Source organism: Corvus cornix, chromosome 14 (genome assembly GCF_000738735.6).
Source record: "Corvus cornix cornix isolate S_Up_H32 chromosome 14, ASM73873v5, whole genome shotgun sequence".
NCBI lineage: Eukaryota > Metazoa > Chordata > Aves > Passeriformes > Corvidae > Corvus > Corvus cornix.
In genome coordinates this window covers 1788635-1814491 of record NC_046344.1, presented here as the reverse complement: position 1 = coordinate 1814491, position 25857 = coordinate 1788635, and the positions used below count along the sequence as shown (strand labels likewise).

Genomic DNA, 25857 nt, shown 5'->3' with positions numbered 1-25857 from the left:
TCAAGTCAATTTAAAAGCCCTCAGGTTTTGAGCTTTTTCATGCTGTCATCCCCACCATTAAGGCACCATTTCACAGTTGGGCTAAGCCTGTAACACACACCAAGAAAAGGAAGTTTTAAAGTTATTCCCCTTGCTCATTACAACTGTTTTTCTTTTGCACTGAAGTAGCCATAGGATATGTTTCCCTGTGTGCAAACACAGGGCTGGAGAAGGCTCAGCTGTGAGGAATTACACCGGTGCTCACGCAGAGCAGAATGAGGGGAGGCAGAAAAGCACTGGTACTCCTCCCTCCGGCTAAAGCACGGCTGCAGGTCACTTCTGGAAGCAGAAGTCTCAGTGCTGTGAAGCACAGCAGATGCTCTGCAGTGGGCAATCCTCCTGCATAGCCAATTAGGATGCAGATACTCTGAATAAAGCAGCTGCTGTGAGCATGAAGGACTGAACCAGCCTCAACCCTGAACGAGGTATTCACAAGACACCTGAGTAAGGGACAGGTTACCTCAGATGTACCAACTGCCTCCTCTGCCTCAGAGAGGGAATTTTCAGTAATTGCATGCCACTAGGATTAAGTCCTGGATATATTCAAGTGGGGAAGTATGAAATACTACAGCCACTCTTCTATCCCTGCTCATTTTCTTAGATCAATTAATGGCACTGCCCAAGGAAGGTAAAGGGGTCAGGCCTTCCTTTCTTTCACACCATTATTCCCTCTCAATTGCAGTCACTTAAGATACCAACCCTTTTATTTCTGAAGACTGATATTTCCCTCAGATGTGATATTTAAAGAGAAGGAATGTTTTGCGTAGCAGGAGCCCTAAGCACTTGCTCCTTTCCAACACTATGGTGTTATTTCAGACTCCACCAGTTTATCCTGCATACAGGTCAACTGTGCAGTTGAGGTCACTTACTTCCAGTGAAAGCTATCCAGCGGGCATATTTAGTAGCTTCTCTTCGCCAGTGGGAAGCCACCAGCAAGCCACATGTGACAGTTAGTGAAATGATTCCCATTATGATGAAAAATAACGTAGTGACCCACTCGGGAGGCAGCCGTGGAGGAATACAGGTCCTGTCACGTCCATGGATGGTTTGACACTGTCGCACAAGGCCAACTGTGAGAGCACCTGAAAATACATAGCAGAGAGGCAAGTAAACTTTCAAAATCCTCTCTGAGGGGCGCTCAATTGCAAACCACAGCTCAGAATTGCCCCAAAGTAAGGGATTCTTTCTTTGATGAACCTTAGTAAGCCTTTCAAACACGGAGGATGGGGGGCATGCTATAAACATGTCTGCATGTTCCTTCATCACACGCTTGCACAAGCTGAAGTGAGATGGCTGCAAGCTGTATCTGGTTCCTGAGTGGTAATCAAGGTCTAATCAAAGGGATAAAGCACTCGTAATAAAGCCTGCCAGTATCTGCTAATGTGGTAGCTGAGTTGCATAGAGGATCACTCCCTCATCTGTGCAAGATGAAATACTTTTACAGTCTAACAAAATGAGTTGTAGCCCCCTAAAATGCCTTTAATTGTCTAATATCTTTCCCCCTCATCTGTAAACACAGCTTGAAGCCTCTGAACCTTGCAGCAGAAACTGCATTTGATTCACATATGATTTTAAAAACATTAAAAAAACCCCCTGCTTCTTGACAACAATTCATTAAAAAGAGTCCCTCCATGCAAGACTGATCAATCCTTTTGATTGTTAACAAGAGTTACTGTACCCAGAAACTGGGATATCTACACAAAAGATCTATCAAAAAGATCCTAGAAAAAGGATAAGATTGGTACAGGAACCGTAAAGATTTAACCAAAATGATGTCTTTTCTGTTAAATTATACAAAAAAAAAAATCTTCTTTTAAATCCAAGTCAGTGCTTTTGAGACTCATAAAGAAGCTTTTAGTGAGCTTTAATAGTGAAGTTATCTTTCTAACCCCACTTTAACTGGCAAGATTAAGATCCATTTCTTCCAATGTCTCTTAAACATCAAGTTCTAGATTTCTCAATTTTATCCCTTCTTCTGAACTATTGTCCTAAATAATCACAATTATCCTTTATCTACATTAGGAGCAAAACCCAACAGTGGACAGCTTCAGAGTCAACATCTTTCTCCACAAATTACTTCAAGTAAATATTGTTTTAGTTGACCTGTTTCAAATAAAAAGAGGGCAACTTAGACACAATTACAGTAAGACTGGGAAGCTTAGGTTTAGCAGTTTAGGTTGGAGGGAGAAACATCTGTCATACTTTCTAGCCTCTTTTTGGGGAAAAAAAGAGCACGAAACAAAGGAGAAAGCCAGTAGTCAAAAGGGTAACCAGTCCTAGCATGCACCTCCTGGCACCCTGGAGCCAATTTCTACAGATCCTCTCTGCTCACACCTCAGCAATGAGTACCAGCAGAATCAGCTTCTGAGCTTAGAATTGTTGGGTTAGGAGGCAGCAGATCATGTTTTACTAGGCGTCTAGAGTTTTATTAGATGTACTGCTTCACATCCCAGGAGGATGAGAAGAATCAAGACCATTATCAGTTCTGTTGATATATTCTTGCAACATTTGTTTAGACTACTTAATTTCAGTCTTATTCAAATATATCCTTTTAATTACACATCCATTGACTGAAAGATTCAGGGATGAATTTTCAGCTAAAAACTGAACAACTACAAACCCAATAAAGTTGACATTTTCTCCTCCAGATACACAGCAATCACACCATTGCTGTGCATCAGGATCACACAAACCTCAGCCAGGGTTACACAAGCAGTCCTGCACAGCTCCTCACTTGCACAGTACAGTTTTGCATGAACTGCTTCTCTTCCATAGCTTGCAGTATTTTCATTGCACATCAGCTGCTGGGGCAGAGGGGAGATGTGCCTGTGTCCTTAAAAGTCAAGCTCCCTGGAACACACACACTGCAGAACCTCATACAAAACACTGAGCAGTTTCCTGTAGTTTGGGGATAAAGAGGCTATTCACTGCAGCATCATAGAACAGGAAATTAATCCCAATCACTGCAAGACTAGGATTTAACAACAATTTCACTATCCTTACAGCAGAAGTCAGTTTTCTCTAAACTGCAATTCTAATCAAAGAATGACTTCATAAAAATGACATCATACACTCAGTAGATGTTTTCTGAATTCAAAGACCTCTCCTGACTTCAGTGACAATAATTTAGTGCATTTTTAACTTTGGCAAAAGCAACGGTGATAGGAGTGACTCTGCTGGACTTGGTTCCATTTTGTGTCTTAACTGAAACACAGCTGCTGGAGATGAGCATGTATTAGCAAGAGACAACTATTTCATCTTTGCATCATTGTAGATGCAATTTGCAGTTTATATTGAAGACATTTTTCAATTAACAAGAGTACATTTAACATGTCAGATTCACAGAGAACCAAAGCTAAGCCCAGGAGTGCCATATCTAGAGGAAACAGAAGAGAACTTAATCTTGAACTATTATTTTTCAATGCAATTTTTCTTACTATCAACGTCTACTACACCAAAAGGAGATTTTTTCAAAAAAACCCCTCCCAAACCAAAAAACACAGAACTGAAAATGAAGAAAAGGAAAATAAAAATCTCTGAGTTGTGAGTACCAGAGTAGCATTCCTTCTTAATACACAAGGATAGCTGCAAGAAACTATTCAGATGATGGTTTCCTAAACATCACTTCTGGTGCCCAAGCGTATTGTTTCACCCTGGTGGGGCTTTTTGTTTTGGTTTGTTGGGTTGGGGGTTTTTTTGTTTGTTTGGGTTTTTTGTTTGTTTGTTTTTTTAATCAGAGTTTTAAAGTGTCAGAATTAAATTTCAGAATCTGACATTTTGGAGAAAATATACTGAACTTTATGGCTAAAACCTTGCTAGCATATACACAGTACTTTTTCTTAACTCTGCTTTATGGATTATGAATCTGAAGTAGATATACTCCATATTCAAGGTTTTAAACCTTGAGTGTGCAGACTCTAGGGAGGCAAATGGAGGGCAAGAGGTCTGTAAACCATTTCTGAAGGTTTCACAAAGGTAACTGGAAAATCAACCCCATTATGTGCTCATAAATTCAGTTAAAGTTCAACTTTAAGTTGACTATACATGAATACCTCACTCATGTGCATAAACTGGGCAGAAGGAAATGAAACCTCAAGGGCTCGTCCCATAGTGACAAATCTGTTGAATTCAGACTTCAAAATAAGTCTCTGGTGTGGAAAAACAGTATTTATTTGCCATGAAATTCAAAAGAGGAGTGTGTTTATACGGTGTTTTACTCTCCCCCATTCTAAAACAATCAAGCAAACAGTTGCCAGTCAGCTGCAAACAAACAAACTTGTTACAGAAAATCTTGTTTCACCTTCTCTAGCCGATCACTGAAAAGAGGGACAGAGATAGGAAATTGCAGAGTCCTTCTGCCTGTAGTTAAAGAGCCCAACAGCCCATCTCAAACCAATCACCAAGTTCCACTGATCCGTAAGAAAAAGGTCTTTAAGTCATCCTCTCAGAACTACTTCAGCATAATTGCTGAAAATCTAAGCACCTAACACAGGTATGGAACAAACAGCACAGCTAATGCCAGTAGATTAGGCAGCTGAAAGATGGATCCAGCCCTAAACATGTGCAGTGGAGTAAACACAGCTGCCCACCCACCTCCCCCTGCCTGCATGGCTCAGCCCTCGGGAGCTACAATGACAACCCCGAGGTGCAGGGGCTGCTCCCCCGCTCTCATCTGCCGCTCTCCCTGAAACTTCCAAGACTGGCATTATTCAGGTCAGTACAGCTAGAACAGGAGGTGATTAGAATAGATATGCTAATTATTAAAAATGAAATTTGACCTTTATCAAATCAGAGAATGCTGCACTGAGCAAATGTTACTGAAGTGGTCCTTAGTCTTTTCCAGTAAATGTATTCCCTGAAGTGCCAAAGCATTTCAAACACATTAAACAACCTCTCAGTAGTGACAGTCTGTGTACAACCAGGGCTCCAGTTAATTTCAGAGAAAGATTCTGTGATCACCCAACTCCTCCAAACCACCAGCAGTAATGCTCATTTTCCAACACAGCATATTTTTACTAAAATCAATCATAAAAAGACTCTTCAACAAATACACCAATGCTGGGGAGCATCACCTATTTAACAATTAAGTTTCACAAAACCATTGTGGAAAAGAGGGGGAAAGGCACCAAACCAAGGAAAGGCAAGCCCTCATTTTGCCCCCTGGTGCAGATGTGCAGCTGCCAGGGAGCCGACCCCTAAGTCCCACTCCAGCCCCATGGTGCTCTGCCATCCCTCTCCTGTTTCCCTGGTAACTACAGAGCCACCAAGGAGGAATCACACTCTACAGAGACAAACAAAGATTGCTGCAGCCCTTTAACTCCCCCTCCTCTACATCACTTCTGAATTATTAAAAGTGGCACAGCGACAGCACGGCTGGAAAGCAGCAGCATAAGAATGGCCATTCAGATGTTCACTGCTCATCTGTTATTTGAGTGCCAAGACATGCGGGACCAAGTGTGCCAGATGGACACAGGAGAGGTGCTACTGCCATGAGGAGCTCACCACAGCACAAGAAACAACTAATACAGTAAAAGCAAGATGCAGTGAATGAGGTGGGGCTCAAATGTTAGAAGGTCCCAGAGCTCAGCAGCTATGCTGGCACATGAACATGCAAGGCACAAACGCTCAGAACTGCTCTTGCTCAGCCTGGGGTACCTGTTCCTCCTCTGTATCCCCTACTGTCCCAAGCTGAAAATGTGTTTACTCTTTCCTATCATTGTAGAGAAAATGCTCTTCCTTGGGTTTAAATGCATCTGCAACCCTTTATATTCCTCAACAATAGCTTCCTTATTTCTACCTCCCATACATCAACCACATCCTTAGCAAAATGCTCAATACTAACATTAAATAAATATTATGGGCCAATATGCCTTGTGAGGGGGTTAAAACATGGAACTGCCCTCAGAGAGCTACCTGCTCTCCCTCCCTCATTGTCCTGATGAGATGGGGTGATGCTGCTGGAAATGCCAGTTGCGGCTGGAAGCTTCTGCTCAAAGGAGATACTTTTCTTTAGCGTACTGCGGAAAAGCAGAGTTTAGAGGTTTCTTAATGAGGTGCTGGTGACATGAATCTTAGAGCACTGCCAGTGTGGCAAGGACACTGCTAAGTAGTATGTTTTAGTAATGAGCACAGTACATGGAGCTGTGTTATTTGGGCACACTAAAACATTTATTGCTGCTGGTTAGGTAACAGTCACATGCCAGGGAATGACATATATGAAGTTAAGGGCAGTTAAGCCATTCCCTGTAACTCTCACTGGGCCACAGACAACGACAGCTTGGTTTTGAGCTGATAAACTTGAATGGAAAAAGGTGTAGATCCATCTAAGAGGAACAGGCTGCAGCAATGAGCACAGCTGTAGCTTGTTGCCAATCCAAGTGGAAACTTGAAAGGTCTAAAGAAAACACAGTGATTTGGTCATGGTAGACTAATTCCACACACTAGTGTTAAGGATAACCATCAAGTTGGCTTTAAACCCTGCCTTTAACATGTTTGTTGCTCCTTGCCTGCAACCAAGCTGACAGAAGACTGCTTACAAAGTGAGCGAAGCATAGCTGAGGAATTTCTGAGAGGAAAAAACAACACAGCACGGAAAGAATAGTTCCAATGCACCTACCCGTAACAGCAAACAAGGAGGAGGGACTTCCAAGAAGAAAATTTTCAAAGTCATCAAAGGAATTTGGCAGTTGAAGTGGGATGTTTCCCATTCTTACATATGGAATTTATTTTCCTGCAAGAGGCACTTGAAGTGATGTTGCTATACAAAGGGGGAAGAGAGAATGACTTATTTAGGTTTATTTATATGTATTTTGTTTTGGGCAAAATTTCTATGAATTCTATAGTCTAGGTACTAGTTCCTTGGAAACAGAGGGCTCTCCCTTCTGCCTTTCCCAAAATCCAGGGAAAAGCTATGCCTTTCTAGGATAAGCACCACCTCTGGTGTGAAGGCAAAAAAGACAACAGCATCTCGCTGGTTTGCAAAACCAAGGAGGAAAAAAGAATTAACAACACTGGGGAAGATCACTTGATCCTGTAAGGCAAGGCTCATGTTGTAAGAGTCAAACAGAGTTACGGGGTCTCTCTGTCAGGTCCCACTGAACAAGGCCCACAGGCACAGCTCCCAGAATCACTTTGTGTCTACAACTGCTCACAGTTATAGCCTTGTAAGTTATAGCGCTCATCTCAATTTTCAACCTTGACCCACTAAAGCAATTTTAAGAAGTTTACAGCCTCAAATAACATCATAGCAGAGCATTTTTTAAAACAGCACATACACATAATTAACTGCAGCTGAGTAACTGTAAGCAAGTTGAACACCCTGTCTTCACATTTGTGCTTCAGTCATTGTAGGACAACACAGTAACTGAGTTATACCTAAATAGCTATAAAGGGTATATAAAAGAATCAAAATATAAGATAAGATCATCTGCCAGTTTCTAATCAAGTATGAAAATATAATGTCTGGTACAGTTCTTACATAAATAATTACTTCTTCTCTGAGGGATGGAGGTAGTTTGAGTAGATGCTCTTTAGCACTTATGCTGCTAAAATAACTTTGAGGTTACCATGCAAGTACAGTATTCAGGATGTAGCAGAACAGATTGATTCTTTCACTGCGGATGTTCCAGTACGTTGTTCAGGTAGTAGATTAATAGGAAACCAAGACTCACTAAATAAGATTTATGAATGTTAAAGGATAATCTACAAGAAGGCTGAAAAGAATAAAAGAGGATCAGCTGCAAAGGCACAGAATATAGAAGAATTCAAAATAAACAGATTATAAATTATCTTTCCTGCCTTTTGTATGCCAAATCTTATGCTTTTGGCCTTCACTCCAATTTGTCTCTCAAATCATCTAATAAGTATCATAACCCTGGGAAAAATCTTTGGAGTTTCTCACTTTGAAGAAGACCAGATACAAGATCAATTCATACACCCACTGGAATTCCATTGGTAGGAAACAAACAGAAAAAAAAAACCCCAAAAAATATTTATGCAATGTTAAAAAAGGTCAGTTTTCAATAAAGACCTCGATTTAGTGGCAAAGTCCCTGCTCTATCTAGAGGGCCTCTTTTAAGAACCTTGTTGTAAGAGTCCTTGTTGTAAGATTATGTTATACAATCTGTTATTTCTCTTCTACTCAATTTATCCCCTCCTCTCAAATCTGATGCTCTCTTCCTCCTAAAACAGCTTCAAAATGCATCATCGTTCTTGCTCTAGAGATGTAAAGGATGTTTACTTGCTTCAGGAAGGAAGTATTCTTAAAAATATTCATACAGGTGAGGTAATATCCCTGGCTTCAATCCCAGCTTATATCAACTATGAGGAACATATCAATTTAATTATATTTAATAATCTTAATTTCCAGATAATTGAACTTATTAGGTACCATTTTTGGCATTCCTTAGAAATCTTACTGACTTTTAAAGAGAAGAATTCAAAATTTTAAAGTCTAAAGCCAATATTAAAAGAGTTGTGGTATATTAGCAGAAAAGCCTGCCTTGCTGCTGAAGAACATCTGGTGCCAAGTTGCCTCAAAATTTTTCAGTTCTGTGTTTGTATCATGCCTAATGCAAACCAAATCTCCCTTCCACAAAACCCACAGTCTTCTCCCTCCCTCTTCCTTTCCCAAAGAGAAAAAAAATCAGGGGCCATCTATTGGGAAAGACTTACACATATTAGAAAAGTTTATTACTACAGATGACAATCATTATGGTACATTAGTTCTGAGGGATGCTTAAATTGCAGACATTTGGACCAATAAAACGTGAGATTATTTCTGAATTCTAGTAACTTTCAATGCCCTGCTGCTTGTGTATTGGGTTTATTTAACTTTTTTTTCTTTTGCAACCCTTCTTTTTAATTTTTTTTTTGAGATGGACCACCAGACTCTCTAAGAGCTACCCTCAGGCCCTAATGCAGGAACAACTCTCCTGACACAACAAAGGCTGTGTGTTCTCACATATCAGAGCCAAGAAATCTGCCTGTGCTGAAGGTATTCTTTCCTTCAGACGAAGGTATTAATTCAAATTTCAGAAGACAACATTAATTAAATGTTGGTAAAGAGGATCTCTAATAAGCTGCATTCTTCTGGTTGTTTATTTTCTAACACTATAAGCATTTTTCACAATGGAACAGTTTTGTCAGTGACTAGAATCTTTACAGTTTCTGAAGTGGCAAGGGCCTGGAAAAAAAGAGAACTTTCCTAAAATAAGAAAGCACTGTTTTATTTAGTTTAAAACACAAACAAAGAATCCAGTTATTTCCCTTTTTCCTCCAACCAAAGTAGAGCTACTCAAAGTTGACAAAATTCACTGCCTAAAAAAAGAAAGATCAAAGGCAGTGTCAATATTTAAAAGTGATTTTTGTAGTCAGCTACACCATTTTATGCCATATGTTCAGTTGAAAGCCACAAGCTATGCCACCTACAGCTGTTCTGCCATTTAACAACTGATGAGCTTGTGTTCTTTTTAACAGTTAGTTAAATTGGGCTTCAGACAGAGCTGTAAAACGATACCTCTTTATCCAATATACCACACGGCCCTACCCCAACCTTCTCAGAAATGGTCTGCTCAGCACCTCACAGCTGTATGGCTGATGTGCAGCTCTCTAAGGCTGCATCATCAACAGGAGCCAGTGACATGAGGTGGCCAGGCTGGGGCAGTAATGGCAGCACCAGACTTTGCCACGTGGTACAAACACAACATAACCAGAACAACACAGAAATTCTGGATCTCACAGTGCAGTAGTCACCTTCCACACAGGTGTCTTTTATAAGATGGTCTGTTCACAGACTGGCAATAACTGGACTCCAGAGCCCTCCATTTTTAACTCCTGCATATCCAAAAGCATCATTTCATCAAGCTGAGTTTCAAACTTATTAGATATGCTCAAGCAGATCAGGATGGATATACCAGAAGTCCCAAACCACCCCAAGTAAAGTACCCTATTGTTCTCCCTCTTCTTATTCATGGAGAGAAAGTAAGTATCAACCTTCCTGGTTACAGCCTAAAGCAATTTCTCTAACCCAGTGACAAAGGTAGGGGGAAAACTCAGGTCCTGGCTCCGCCTTCAAGACTGCTTATGCGTTTTAACAAATTAAATTCATGAGCAATAAGGATCATCTTCCTCTGTCAGATACAACCGTTGTGCTTTGCACTGATCTCAGCTTGCATCAGGCACACTCCAAGGACACCCACTGATCCGGCTCTTCCATGGCCTCATGAATCACCCAGTGGCGAAGGTGAAAAGAGAAGTGTTGAAATGCCTTTTGGTATTTGTATGGTTAGAAACACATCTGCAGAGTTTACGTGTCTGTTCTGCACTCACTCAGCCTAAATACACCTTATGTGCTTGAATGTTTGCCTACACCTGAGCAAAACTTTCTCTTGGTCCACTACAGACAGAATATTTCAGGCCCAGATTGCCTGAAAGTACAACAAGCAGACTATGCTAAATAAAGAACAAAACGTTCAAAACCCAAACCAAATGCACTAACAATTGTGGCAGTTTCTTTACATCACATAACTGATGGCAGGATTGTATTTATAGCAATGAGGACACGAGAAGGGAGGTTTGCAGGTAGAAGTAATCCTTCATTAGAACTGCTAGAAAAATTGGAAAGATAAGCATATTTCTGGTCTTGCAAGTCCTTCTCTGGACACACAGGTTACCATCACTGTATTAGCTGGGGATATAAAAGAGCCTACCTCTGTCTACTAGACTTGCTTTTTCCATATGGCACTTTTATCGACTGAAGAACAGCACCTATTTGCCCAAAGATGTATTTCACTACAACTAGAATAATATTTCAAGCAAATTAAAACTTAACCTTAGTTTTTATTCCTAACGCCGCTTTTTAACTGTTGCCAAATCTGTGTATGACATGCTTGTAACAACTGGGAATACAGGTTAAACTGCACTTCAAGTAGGGATTAGGTACAGGGCCAAGATCTTATTATCTACAAGTAACACTTGATGTGCTGAAAGACAGACTGAGATACAGCTTAACTACATTCAGGACTGCTGGCACACAGTTTCCTGGCTAATTAACATTTTAAGCCCCTGCCAATATAAAAGGCAAACTGGAAAATGAACTGAACCAAACCAAACCCCAACCTCCTTCTGCAGTAATAATCCTCAAATTTAGGCATTTACTTGCTGTTCCCATCACAATAAAAACATTAAAACCAAAGAAGAATAGGAATGCAGGAAGCATATTCAGGATTTATCCCAAAGTATGTATTTTCTTATTGCTTTTGCTAGGGCAAGTCCTTGTTTTAGAAGCCTGCATAATTTAAGCCTGAATTATTTAGGCAATTAACAGGTGCTGTCGGTGTGGTGATAACACTTTCTCCCTTATCACAAATTGGCATCTACAAAAATAGACTGTTAAGAGTCTGGAGAGTTCTCTTTTATTTTTTTTTACTAGTATAAGAGAAGACAGACCATTCCTGAACAGTTAAATTTGCACTTTACTGAAATAAAATAGGACTTTATTGAAACAGCAAGGCTCAGTCCTTTCTGAGCAAGTAGGACTGTTCTTAAAAAGCAACCATACGTTACATAGTGCTCCAAAGAACATATCTGTTAACAAATGTTTACACATTTGTTATACTGACATTCTGAAACAGATTCACTCTAATTTTAGATTTTATATAAACAACCAAGAGATCTCTGTCCTTATCACCAACTTCATCTTACTGAACCTCTACTTACAGAGAACATTTACTTCAGATTACATTGGGCATAAGTCAACAGACTTCTGTTTGCAAAACAGCAACTGCTACTTCTGGCCTTTACTCTCTTTATTCCATCATTTTTCATGTATTGAGCTTCAGGGTGCTTCTTGAAATTGTTGAGTGACCCAGTAATATTCCACTGAAAGAATTTATGGGACCACATTAGAAATTCTTGGCCTTTCAATCTTTTCAGGTTTCCTGTACAATCTTGTTACATAGTTTTTAAATTGAATTAAGTGTGGGTTTAAAAAACAAAGTGAAACATGCTTCTTCCCACGAGTTTCTACAATGGAGAGCACATCATTAACGCCTGAATTTAGGTGCACAATTCGTTTCAGAATGCAATTCAACCTAAGGAAAATAAAAAAATTCTTTCTTCACCCTTGTGACTTCTCTTCCCCCACAGCATGAAACGCCTACAATGCTCCTCACATCAACAGGCACAGAGGAAGCAGCAGTGCATTTTCCCCTCTACAAGAAAGGATATCAGAATCTTCCACTGTTGCAGTTCTGGAGCTGACACTTCCACTGACCGTGGGAATACTGTTGGATTACTGTCTGTGATTGAGAAAAAGCTATCTCTTAATGCTCAATTTAGAGTATTTTTATTTTATATAGAGAAGACTGAACATCAAAGCAAATTTTCAAGTCAAACAAGTCACCCACTATACAAAAGTCATCCTTCAGGAAACTTGAAGCCCATGACAACCCTTTATGAGTTTTCTTCACTTTACTTTGGTATAGAGACATTACAATTAAAGGTTGTTAATGTTTTATACATTAAGCTCACACTGATGAAGTTACAGATTAAACCATTCCCCCTTACTTGTACATTTGCCCTGCCTATCAACAAAGTCAGGATCCCTCTCATTTCAGATGTATACAAAGATTTTATTGCAGAAAGCAAGCAGTTTCACCAAGATATCCTAATAATATTAGTATATATGCCATCAATTTGAGAAAAGTAGAAAGAATCTAGGTTCAAAGCAGCTCTTCTGAAGTATTCATAGCAAAACAGTTGTGAGGTACACTGAACATCAGTTGTCCTGTTCTGATCCCACACATATTCCTTAAAATACAACTAAATTACATTGCTGCCAATAGCAGAAAGTAGTCACAGCAAGAGAAGTGGAAACCACACAAGAACAACCTGGGCAAAAGAATGGAAAGCCCCGAAGTAAGAACTGCAAGAATACAAATTGGGAAGCTGGCTCCATGATGAGCACTACAGAAATAAACTACTTGACTTTACTGTCTATGAACACTGTCATTTGATTATTAAATTCTTGGATGTACCAAGCTCAGAGACAGCCCAGCCTTGTTAATGCATTGTGCAAACAATGGCACAAAGAATTGCTCACCATCAAGTAAGTTCAAGGCCTAATGAGAATTGTCCTCAACTGGACAAGTATTTAAACATCCAAGTGCAGTATTAATCACTACACCTTGAGAGACTGTCATCCTTAATGATCCCAAAGTGCTTTGTAATTTATGGCACAGAACTGCAGCTACCATGAGGTTCTTGGGTAGCAGCCAACTGTTGCCTATTGCACTGTGTTGTGCTGGCTCTGAATACTGCAGTGAATCGCTGGGAGGCTTTTGATGCCCTCACAAGGGAGCATTTTAGTTCATCCCAAGGACCCAGATGTAATAGACTGTTTTGCTCAAAGACAGGAACCAGGCTCTATATACTCTATGAATTTTGAACCTCAAACTCTTAGCAGCAAGTATTTCCTACTGGATTAGCCCATCCCACAGAAACACCCATCACAATCAGATGTTTCCTAGGGTACCCAAGAGAGATCAAACTCTTGTCATCAACTCTATCTACAATATTTAAAATATATATACAAGACAATACATCAGACAGGAGATAAAATATGATATCATAGGAAGAACCCAAAAGCTTCACACTGAGAAGGGATATAACCTATGACTGTTGATTCCCCATAGATCCCTATAGGATCAGGCCAATATAACTGCTTTGCCAGTGTAGCTTGTTTCCCTTCTCCTTAAAACAGACACATACCCTGCACAGATCCTCTTCTTGGCCATATCTCCAGTTTTTCAGATCTGTGTATATCTCCATCAGTCAGAGGCTTAAGGAAGAAAAGTGAAATTGAGGAAAGCAGCTGGAGCGTACATAAGAGGATTGCTGCAAAATTACCAAAGAACTTTTCTCCTGCATATAGCCCTCACTAATAAAAAACTCTCTCAATTACTAAATTTGTAGGCATTCTGAATTACAATAATAACAACTTACAACTAGGTAATAAGAAAATTATTTTAAAATTTAAAATTGCATAAACTAAAAAATTTAAATAATTTTATAGTTTTCCCAAATTACTTTGTAGAAGAATAAAACAGCTTTTATATAGTATTTGTTTCACCATACTACAAACATCATTTTGTATCTGTTTCTAAAATAAATAGCAGCATTTATTCTCTGTGAAGTTCAGTATACTTCCTCATCCATGAGTCACTTTAGTTACATTCTTCTGAAATACACAGGCCTCAACCACTGCTGGAAAAGGACTCAAGAATGAGGTGAAGAACTCCTGCTTAAGGATGAAAATCCTACACACTGCACTGCACTGCATGAAAATAGATGGGAAAAAGTTGAGCTGTTTTGAGGAACCTATGAAAAAAAAAGTAGGTCAAGCTTAAAAGTTTGACCTACTGATCTTCTCTGCTTTGGCAAAAGTACAAATGGAGTTTACATAATGCTGCTCACATGTAAGTGCTGGCTGGGAACTAAATGATACAAATGTTTTTAATAAGCCCCAGCCATTAACAGGATTCCTTTTTTTTATTATTTCAGACAATTTTATATCTTTGTTTTGCAGTACACACTATTGAATCCTTACTTTTAAGACTCAATACATTTAAGTTACTCTTGTGTTCATTTCAGTGTAAGTTTGTGGCAACAAATGTAATACACACACCTCAAATCAGGTCTAAGTTGATTTAAAAAAACAGATCAAACTCAGGTAACTTCCTGAAGCTACAAAGCTGAAGTCTGAACAAGGCATCTTTCCCACAGACAAACCATGTGTACAAAGCAGCTTCACAGTTACATACTTCTTGAGTAAAGCACAGGATGGACAGAAAACAAATCTGTATCTGCACATACTGAATAGAATTTAATTCTGTAGGAACTGTGCACACTGCTGGAAAGTAATAAAGACAAAAAAGGTTATTCCAAATATCTGAAACTCAAGTACCTTATCCAAAGCACCTACAATTAGAAAAGACAAATGAAATGCCTGTTATTCTGTGATTTTCCCCCTCAGTTTAATAAAGCAAACTGTGACAGGAAACAAAAGTTAAAAAAACACCTGAAATGAAATTAAAGCTTTGGTGTTAATGCTAACAGAAGTTACTGTGATAAAGACACCACCTCTGCTTTACAGAGGAAGAAACTGGGGTACTACCACAATAACTTGCCAACATCCAAAGTCAGCCGTGCCAGATACTAGATTTGAAAGTTACTGGCTCCCAGATCTCAACTCTATGTTCAGGTACTTCTTACCTAACTCTTTAACACTAATTAGAGAGTGAGGAATTCAACAGGATTTGGTGGAAGGCAAACAAATAATTTTGTACCTTCACACGCTAAAGAGAAAACAAAATGTGCACCTAACAGGAGCAGCATTAGCTTGTATCTGTTAAAACCAGATGTAAAACATCAGCTCCTCTATGGACAAAAACAATTGGCTCTCTCATGTCTTCTCTGGCAGGCTCAAATAACCAGGCTGACACAGCTCTCTTTCATGAGATTCTTCCTACACATAAAATAGTTCCATATGTTTAAATGCTGAATGGTTGAGTAAACACAAAATTAATTCATTACAACAATGCCTTTCTATTGATTTTTCTTGTGCCTTAAGGCCTGGTCAATTACAGAACCCAAGCACAATTCAAACACTCTGCTCTGTCACATTTTTACATCCACTTGAAAGACATCTACAGACACAAAGTGGAATGGAAATGTTCATTTTAAAGATGGCACTGACCCTCCCAGTACAGGCAGACCTATTAACAGGCCACTCTTGTTGGAGTATTCAGGTTATATGGGGTTCAGAATCTTGTTCTTGTTTGGGTTTTGTGCTGCTGTTTTTAAGGCACTGGCAACATCTCTGAAATGCAAGTGCTGCTGGCAGGGCCTGCATCTTAGGACCAGCAGGTCCTAATCCCTCACTGTGGGGATCAGCAACACATCACAACCCACCTTTCCCTCCTTCCTCACACACCTGGGAGCATCCATCAAAGAAATGTGTTTTCCTGAAAATTATGTCCCAGAATCTAATTTTAACACTCTGATGTTCAGATGGCTTTGGAGATTGCTTTTCAGCACTCACCTCTAGGACCTGATGGTACATAAATCTTCATTCTCTGTATCATCCTCCTTTTTTTTTTTTGTATTCTCAGCATGCAATCCAAACAGGTTCATGAAAGGGCAAATAACTTCTCCTGTCACAGTCACTACACGATAGCACAAAAAACATTAGGAAAAAGTAATTTTGTAGAATTGCTTCCTATCATGTCCCATCACTTGCTACCGAGAAGAACTGGGAGATGCATACTGTGTTTTGAGTATATTGCAAGGTGCTTAACAAATGATCACCAGAACCCTTTTGCAGTTTTTGAAAAGCCAGCTATCCACACATCACAGAAACCAAACACTATCTCCTTCAGAGGACAGCACAATGGCTGCTCTATACCATGGCTTGTCCACAGGGGAGCATTGTACATGAACAGTTTCTCAGCACAGGCCCTAAAGGGCAGAAGTCACTGGTAATATGCCATACTGATTTTTACATATCACTACTTTTTGAGCAGACAACTTCATTTAGAACAATAATGCCAGCTGGAACTCAAGTTTACACCCTCTTTAAGTTGTGGATTTACTTTATTTATCTATTGTATTCTATCTAGAAGTACTGTTTCACGTGACCACCTTCATGTGGTCTTGGGTTTATTCCATGTATACTCAGTGCTCCAATTAGAGAAAAGTATTTCAGTGGTCTCAAGCTCAGCAGGAGCCAGGAATCACTGCTTGGTCACACCACCTGTGATAGTTCATTAAGCTGATCCCAACAAAGCTACAGTTCCTGTTGGGACTGTGAAGCAAAATTCCTCAGGAAGAGCTTTGTCATGCAGAGGAATAACACTGAACATCAGTAATTTTCCACTAAGTACTAGACAACTTATTCCACAGGAGCAGAGGGTTAACTGCCTCAGGAGGAATGGCCTGCTGCACAGAGCCTGCTGGTCTGTAAGACCACTGCATCTGAAATCATACTTCACAAATAAAACGCAACTGAGTATGCAAACCCCAAGAATTACACGTAACACTTCAGAAGATACACAGAAACACAGCATTGGTAAACAGACCATTTTAAATAAGTGTCATATTCTAGATTCACAATTCACTCTCACACTGTTACTGCACAGCAAGATACAGAAGGAGTTTAAATGAAAAGTGTAATTCCTAGCACAAGTGACCTTGATACTTTTGTCACAGAAGCAAGATGAAATTGGAAGCTCTGCTGAACACAAATATGGCCCAGGTCAGCTCTACCGGGCCTATGCTGAGTGGCCTGGCCATAACATTCTACTGTGTGTTCCCTGGTGACCTATGGATCAGCACAGGAGGATGTGATATATCCTTGCTTTAGGAGTTACCCATCAGTTAAGCACCCCTAAATCCTGACATCCATGTTAACTTAACAACTGTTATAAAAAGGGTACACGTTGTTCTGTAAATTGGAATCAAATGAACAATCATGCTACATATGAAGGGATGACTAAGCCACATAAACAAACTGATAGCTTAGCTTTCTGAAGGAAGATTTTACTTGATTAAATTATTCCCTTGACTTACTTGACCTATACTAAACCCTATAAAAAGCATTTCAAATTGTCAATCCCCCCACATGTACAGCTTTTAACATCTCTAATTTCAACTGTGCATACTATTCATACCCTTTTTCCTACAAAAGGGTTGAGAGCTGAAGCTAGAGCTGCTTCTATCCCCCTTCCTCTCCTGCTGAAGACAAAATATCAGAATCATTAAAGACCCTCCCACACAAAGAAAGGAACATATGGAGACAAAACTATCAGCTTATAAAGTTCTTTGCAGAAGTGTAGAGATACAGGAGCAAAATTCTTCCTACTGAAATCAGTGGCACTTTAGGCATTGGCTTAAATTAAAGCCAACTCTGTCCTTATTTCTCACACAGAGTGTCCGTTTGATAAGAAAAGGCAGTCAGTGCAAGAATACTGAGCAGCCGCTGGTTTCCAGATTGGAGTTATCAGTGTTCTGTACTTGCACAGCACGAATAACAAAACCTCACTGAGAACTCACTGGAAGAAAAATCCATTTAATTTTCATCTTTCCTTTACCATCTTAAAGATGTATGAAATAGCTGAAACCGAGTTAATGAACAATTCTTACAAAACTACATAAAGAAAAAGTGCCCAACAGAGACTTGGACCCACATCCACAAAGGTGTAGTTCCTCTGGCCTAAAGATAAGCATCTGAGACCTTCAATAACCTCAGTTGCAATCCTTTGCTGATAATTACTAGGGAGAAATTTTTATAGCCAACATTTTACAAGTGACTGTAAAACTTATCTTTAAGAGTAAGATTTAGGAGACTAATCAGCCCTTTTATATTGATTTTAAAAATATTGAAAACTATCTAGATTTTCCAGAGAAGCATTAAAGCCAGTGATTTATTTTGCTATCCAATTTAGCTGAAACTCATCACTATCTCTGGAGTAAGAGGTACATATTGTTTAGCATCCAAATCAGAACAGATTTTTTTTTTCCTGAAACATAAGCCCAGGTTCCCAACCTTAGTGGCTGTAAACAGCTCTGAATGAGCCAATGCAGTGCTGAAAGACCTCTGCTCTTCGCCATCCTCAAACAGCTGCAGTGTTGAGGAGACCAGGCTGTTCCTCGCTGCCTTTCAGAACCCCCAGGACAGCAGCCAAGCAGACAAACACTATTACTCCCCTTCTTCCTTGCTACTAGGCTGATTTGCGGAAGCAGAATTTAGAATAATTCCCACAGGAGATGAACCTAAGAATGCAGAGATAAAGCGAAGAAATATTTTCTTTCACCAAATAGTTCCTTCCACCAGCTGAGCATAGGATGCTCCAAAAACACCCTGCTTCTTAGTGGCACATATGGAAGCTGGATGCCTTGGATGTGCTCCAAGCACAGTAGTCTGCTGAGAGTCCCTGAATGTCACCAGCAGCTGGGACAGGTTTTACCATCAGGGCTGTGCCCTCCTGTGCTATATCTCTCCCCAGCAGACTCTGGGTAATGAATGGCACTCATAAAAGCATTCACCTCATAATTCAATACTACAGGAAGTCCTTGGTTCAACAGGCATCTCCACACTTCCTTTCTTTACAGTTTGGGCAAACTGCTCAGTTAGAAGATCTAGGCACCAGAAATATACGTTTATATTGCTTTTAAGCACAAGTATTATAATAATGCATTGAATCCTGTATCAGTAAAAACCTACAGAAGAGTCATTAAGGGTGGCAGCTAGCTCTCCTTTATGGTTTCACCAAGACAACTATTTGTTTGGCTTCAAAATAGAGCAAAGAAAAAAAAGGCTTAGATCTGTCAAAACATTCTTTGACTGGTGTAGTCCTTCAGAAAAACCCATACAGATTTTGTGTTTGCCAGCCTAATTAAAACTGTTCGTTGCACCTCAGAAATGGCAGATGATTCTTAAGTAATCATCCACTAAGTAACTAATAATGATTGCTGCTGAAAGTATTTTAGGAAAAAAATTTGTATTACAAAGAGATATAAAACATTTTTCTTTAAGAAAGAACCTAATGGACTGTGCTTAGTTCCCAAAGGACTGTTTCTTCCATGAGCACTTTTTTCAGAACAGTTTTTGTTATCTCATTTCTGTGCACACAAAGAGAATCCAACATCCTACACATTGCACAGGATCTGCTAACGTGAGGCAGGACTTCAGAAAGACATACTTAAATATTTGAAATTAATACTATTTTATTTGACCTTAAGCCCCTGAAGAAGGGCTCATTACTGCAGCACTGCTGTTAGCTGGAATTATAAGAGGAAAGAACCAACTATTTCATCTAGCCACAGGCAGGGAGATCATCACAATTAGCTACAGGAGGAACGGTGAAGTCACCCAGGGAGTTCCTGAAGGCTGCACTTTGGGAAGGGACTCGTTCCTCTCCTCTGAACCATGTTGGAAAGTCTGGGTTCTAGACTAGGTAATTAAAAGCAAATCAAATAAGCCATAAGCACAGTCTGGTCAGAGTACAGTCACCAATCCCTAATAGCCAGTGTTTTTAATACTCTATTTCACGAGAATAAAGGAAATATGACACAATTTGAACCAGTGCAATCCATTCACATGCAGTGAATATTAGGCATGGAAGATGCAAGCCAGATGAAAAAAATTTTTAACCCTCTGCAAGAACTTATGACAGAAGTCTTTACAGTCAGACCAGTTCTCTCTATACTAACCTGTGGTTTGCTTGGAAATGATAAGTTTAGGAAAAGTCACAGAATCACAGAATCTCCTGAGCTGAAAGGGACCTAGGGGGATCATCAAGTCCAAGTCCTAGTTCTGCACAGGACAGCCCCAAAAATCACACCATGTACCTGAGAGCATTGTCCAAACACTTTTTGAACACTCACAGGCTTGATGGTGTGACCACTGCCCTGGGGAGCCTGTTCAGTGCCCAGTCACCCTCTGATACCCAACCTAAACCTCCCCTGACACAGCTTCATGCTGTTCCCTTGGGTCCTGTGACCGGTCAAAGTGGTTAAGTTAGTTTAATCTGTTTGCAGTAAGGATGGCTTCCTTTCCTGACAGGGAACTCTGGGTTCCTCTGGGACATGAGATCAAAGAGCTGTCCTCCTCCTGTTCTCTCTCCCTGCTCCACTGATCACAACATGCAGGTCTTTATCAACAGACTGAAATAAATTGTTCACAGAAACAATTACATCATTAGTAAAAAGACAGATGCACAAATCCTTGTTCTTTTAAAGATAGCAATGTCACACTAAAATAAAAAACACATGGGATCTCGGCTTAAAAGCGGATAAAAATCAACATGCAGGAAATATTCTAGGGGAAAAAAAAAGATGAAGGAAAGCAAGAACTTCCCTGCAACAAAGGAAACGTCAGTGTAGTACGAAACACTCCAAACCTGCCGCAAACTAAGCGGAGACAGATCTCAATTCCCTGTCCAAGGTGACGGCACCTGGGAGGCACAGGCAGGGATGCTGCCCTGGCCCTCGGCTTCCCAGAGTCAGAGCCGGCTCGGGGGCTTTGCAGGACCCCTCGGGAGACCGGGCTCTGCCAAGGCAGCCGGGAGGCACCGCGGGGGCTCTGCCCGGGGCTGGGGTCCCACCAGATCCCCCCCGGCCGCTTCACTCGCCGCGGCCCCGGGGGAGCAGCCCCGGGAGCGCCCGGAACCCGGCCCAGCTGCCCTCCGGCCCCGCGGCCAGCAGCCCCCCGGGCTGGCCTCCCCTCGGCGCCTCACGCCGGCCCCACCGCCGCCCCGGGCCCCGCACCCCGCCCGGCCCCGAGCCCCCCGGGCGCTGCCGGAGCCCTCTCCCGGCCACCCGCCGCACGCCGCCGGCGGGTCCCGCCGCCGGCCGCCCTCACCCGCGGACTCGCCGGTGTTGATCCAGTCCGGGTTCGCCAGGCTGGCGATGGCGAAGATGTCGGCGGCCAGGAAGAGGCATCCTGAGATGATGGTCAGTTTGTCCATCTCCTCCGGCTCCGGCGGCACCCGGCTCCGGCCTCCGCCCGGCTCCCACAGCGGGCCCGGGCCGGGGGCGCCTCACGGCCGCGGCTCCATGGGCCCCGCGCCGCGCTCGGCGGCGGCGGCAGGAACGGACCCCGGACGGCGCCGGAAGCGAACCCGGCGGGCGGGGGGGCGGCGGCCGCTCCGGAAGGGGAACCCGCGGTCCCCAGCGCGCGCCCCGGGCGGGGCGGTGCTTCCCGCGAGTGCGGGGCCGGCGCCGGGCGGGGCGGGGCGGGGCGGGGCGGGGCGGGGCAGCTCCGGGGAGCGCGGCGCGGGGCAGGGGGCCTGCCGATGATGGGCGGGACCGCTGGGGGCAGTGAGAAGGGCGGGGCTCGTGCGGGGTCGGAAGGGTTTGCCCCGGTGGGCGAGAAAGTGGGCGGGGCTGGCCGGAAGGCGCGGAGCGGGCGGGGCGGGGCCGAGGCCGGTGGGTGCGGCCTGAGGGAGGGGGCGGGGTACGGGGCGAGGGTGGGGCGGGCGGTGCCCCAGGGCGGGTCCGTCGTGAGGGGCGGGCGGTGCCCGGGGACCCCGCCGTGTGTGGTCCGCGACCGGCTCCGGTGCGGGGGCCCCAAGGCTTGCCCTGCCGCCTGCTCCTTCGCGGCCCTCATGCGTCGCGATCCCCAGAGGTGTTTTGGAACCGACAATGAGCCGCTTGGTCAGTACCAAGGGCTGAGGAACAACCACAGGTCTGTGTTCACCACAAAAAATGCCTTCTGTTTTTCGAGTCCCTGCTCTCTATCCCTTTGCAAGGTTGGGCATGAGGTGGAATTCCAGAGCTACTTCTGTAGCGCTGATGAGAACAGGGGAAGTGGAACGACTGAGGTTTGGCGGCTGTGGAGCCCCTCAGAAGCTGCCACGGTGTTGTGTCTATGCTGTGTCTTTGGAAGAAAACCTAATTAATTGTGACTGGAAATCTCACCCAAATACAGCCATTTTTGATGGCATGCTTTTCCGTGGATTCAGCTGTACAGAACTGTGGGGAATCTGTAGCCAATAAATGAACAATGCACCAAATGTGGGAAACCAGCCCGGTTTTGGCCACAATAGCTCTGTGCCTTCGATACTGTCATTCTGGTATGGGAATGCTGAAGTAAATGAACCAAACAGTCCCCACATCTACAGGTACTTGGAAAATATCTAATTGCCTGCATAATTTTTTTCCTTCCAACAGTGAACACCCACCTCTTTTTCCAGAGCAGCACAACTGGTCTATATGGAACATACTGGGAAGCCAAGTGGGTGATTGTCTGCACTGTTTATTTTTATGTAAGTATTTTATGTAAATGGCAGACTATACAAACAAAATGGAGATATCAGGAAAGTAATCTTAAAGTATTCAACAGCAAGCAGTAGGATTTGTTATTTGGAGAACAAGCCCTGTACTTACCTCCCATTGAAATCGCCTGTACTTGACAAATTTTCTTAAGGGTGGAGAAAATACAAGGCTTTTGATGAAAAATAGCCGAAATTATTCCCTTTAAACCAGAAAGAATTGGTGCATGAAGAAATAGTGATTTGAAAAATCCATTTGCTATAGGCATGCAGTATTTTCTTGAAGTCCTTAATAGCTGGAAACTCCTCTGTTCTGTTATTTTGTGCCCTGTTCCCTACCTTCCCTGAATATATTGCCCTTAGTAATGAATCCTTAAGTAACAGCACTATCACTCCTTCTCTTGGCAAGATGTGTGACTTTTTAAGAAATAAGTTTCTAAGTAAAACTACTTTCAGTGTATTTATTTGCAGAAAGCAAGTTTATGGAGTCTTTTGGCAGCAACTCAGCACACAATGCCTGTCTAAAGAGTAACTAAGGATGAGAAGCTTAACTATTTGGACACTTACAAATGGGGACAGCAGCTGCTCAAATGTCTCCTTAAACCTTATATTGAAGCATGGTATCACACTTTTCAGCTAGTAAAGTTTTCCTCTCACTTTTCAAAGGGCAGTTGACAGCACTGGAAAACTTCTCTCAGCACACATAGATTGCAGCATTGATGGCAGATACTAGGAAGGATGAACAAGGATTAGCTCTCACAGTGGTACAGGATGGGCCTTATCTCCAGATAACAAGCCTTATTGAAAAAAGCTCTGCAGCTAATGATGGAAAGCTGAAACCAGGTAAAAAGAACCAATAGTGATATTAAAATTTAATAGCATTGAAAATATCCTTGTTCTGCATTTATGCTTTGAGCCTGTCTCTGATTTCTTTACACTTACACAGATCAAAAGAAACTCAGTTTAAAATTACAGAGAAAAGAAACTAGCACAAACTGTATAAAGCTCAGTGCCAGCATTCCACTGTGATGAAATACCTGTGATCTTAAAATAGCTGATACAGTAACTGTTCCATAATCAGATCAAGATTTAAGTCTGTACATTGTTCTCCAGCAAAAACAGATTTCCTATTCACCAGCAGATTTTTCCAAAAAATATTTTGACTATTACCTTTATGTAACAACTAAACTTGAATAATATAATTCTTTATTCAGTGCATTATTGTTCAAGTAATTTCACTCGACAAGTAACACAAATCTTCCCAAGGCTTGAAATTAATTTGCTTTTTATTTCTCTTTATTACAGAGTAGTTACAAAGTGGCAATGGACTAATCTCTGTGCTTTAATAATCCACACAGGTGTTCATTTGCTAAATGTTTTAAATGAAATGAACCGTGTCAGTACTAGCAGAGTATTACCAGTTATTAAAGGTTTCTTGTGGAACATCTGACACCTGTATTAAACTTGAAATTGAAAGCTCTGTAAATGTGAGTGCTTCACATGGGTCCCCAGCCCAATTACATTAAACTCATGAACTAGTTTGGGGAAGATACTGTGCTATGGTAATTCCCAGCATGAAATTGTCTCTAACATTGAAATCTATGAAGCGAAAACTGGAGCGTAATGAAGTAATTTAGAAATTTACTGATTGTACAGGTAAAATGCATATCTTTAAATTAGAACAATTTTCCTAGCAATGCCTTTATAGTTTGGGCAGTCCTTTCTTCAGAATTGCAAGCGCCACGAAGAAATATCTACTTGCTTGATGAAATAAAATCCATCCAGTTCTTAGCCTCTTCTTAGGAAAAAGGCTTTGCACTTTTGATCTGAGTATAAAAATCAGTGGAAAAATCTAGAGAACAAATTTGAACTTATTATTATTTTCTTAGGACATGATAGCTCATCCATTCCCTGAAAAAAAATCCCTTTGATTTACAAAAGTATATATATGATACTGATTTGGTTGTTGGTTTGTTTGGGTTTTTTCCATCTATAATTAGAATACTAATCATTGAATATTAAGAATATGCATCACTGAAACTAAGTAGTTCTATTTGCAACAATTTGAAGAAGGCAAGCTCCAAAAGCATTTTCAATAAAGGCTACAAGGAGTCAAATTATTTATGGCATGGGATGTGTTTGATTTACTGGAGCAAATACAGAAAGGTTTAAAGCAGGTTGAGGACTTGTAACAAGTAAGATGCACAAATGCACTATTTGGGAGCTTTTCTTGCAGCAAATTATATTTTATCTTTAGGGACTTTTTTTTCCCCCAGTTGATTGAGTATAATCTGTAGTTGCAAACAGGAACCTAGAAGAACAGTATATGACTGCTTGTAGCTTGAACAAGTTGGTGCCACTCTGCTGAATATAAGAGGAGATAGAAATTAACAGAGGTAGGGGGAGGTACTAATATCTTAAAATCCTACAGTTACTCACCAAACTGGCACAGAGGCATGTGTGTCCTATTCCCCATGCCAGCAAGAAGAAACAGGGCTGCAGAGCATGTGTGTCTCCTCAAAATACCTTCAATGGTGCAAGAAGTATCTCCATAAAAATCTTCAGTGGCCGCTTTCTGCTGGAATGCCTCAGCTCTTGCAGGCACCTCCTGCTTAGCCCCTGGCTTCTCCTGACAGGGTCTTGCAAGGTGCCCATGTGTTGGTTGTTTTGACATTCTGCTTCCTGCCTCCTCTGTGAGCATAAATTCTGGGTGGCAATAAAGCCCCTGAAGTCAAAGAGGCCATGTCCACTTGTAATGGCCACACATCAAGACATCAGCTGCTTGTAATTGATACCAAGATGGAGCTCTTGTTAATCCTCTAAATAGCTTATCTGTTTCTTAATCCGTTGAACTCCTGACAGTGACTAAAGATTAGGACTTTTAAAATTAAACAGGGAAAAAAAGCACTTTTTGTGAGAGCCATGGCATACAGCTTTTAAGAATACATTTCTGTCAGTGCTAAGGGTGGTCCCTGCGGTAAGTAGA

The 25857-nt window shown here is 41.5% G+C and overlaps 1 protein-coding gene and 1 long non-coding RNA gene across 3 annotated transcripts in view; one reads left to right on the top strand and one right to left on the bottom strand.

Annotated features, from left to right (window-relative positions):
• Window positions 1-21665, bottom strand: part of MOSMO (modulator of smoothened) — a 31246-nt gene extending 9581 nt beyond the window's left edge. Inside the window, exons 1-2 of the mRNA XM_039560405.1 lie at window positions 21461-21665; window positions 909-1121 (exon numbers count right to left, since the gene is read on the bottom strand). Coding sequence (XP_039416339.1) covers window positions 909-1121; window positions 21461-21566 — 319 coding nt within the window. The 5' untranslated portion in view covers window positions 21567-21665. The remainder of the gene's footprint in view (window positions 1-908; window positions 1122-21460) is intronic.
• Window positions 21666-22096: 431 nt separating this feature from the next.
• Window positions 22097-24991, top strand: LOC109143614. 2 transcript variants are annotated; one of them, XR_002043906.3, is made up of 2 exons: window positions 22097-22285; window positions 22771-24991. It is a non-coding gene; the product is annotated as an uncharacterized LOC109143614 (long non-coding RNA). The 2 variants fall into 2 exon arrangements; XR_002043907.3 differs by having other exon boundaries at window positions 22097-22673.
• The last annotated feature ends 866 nt before the right edge of the window (window positions 24992-25857 follow it).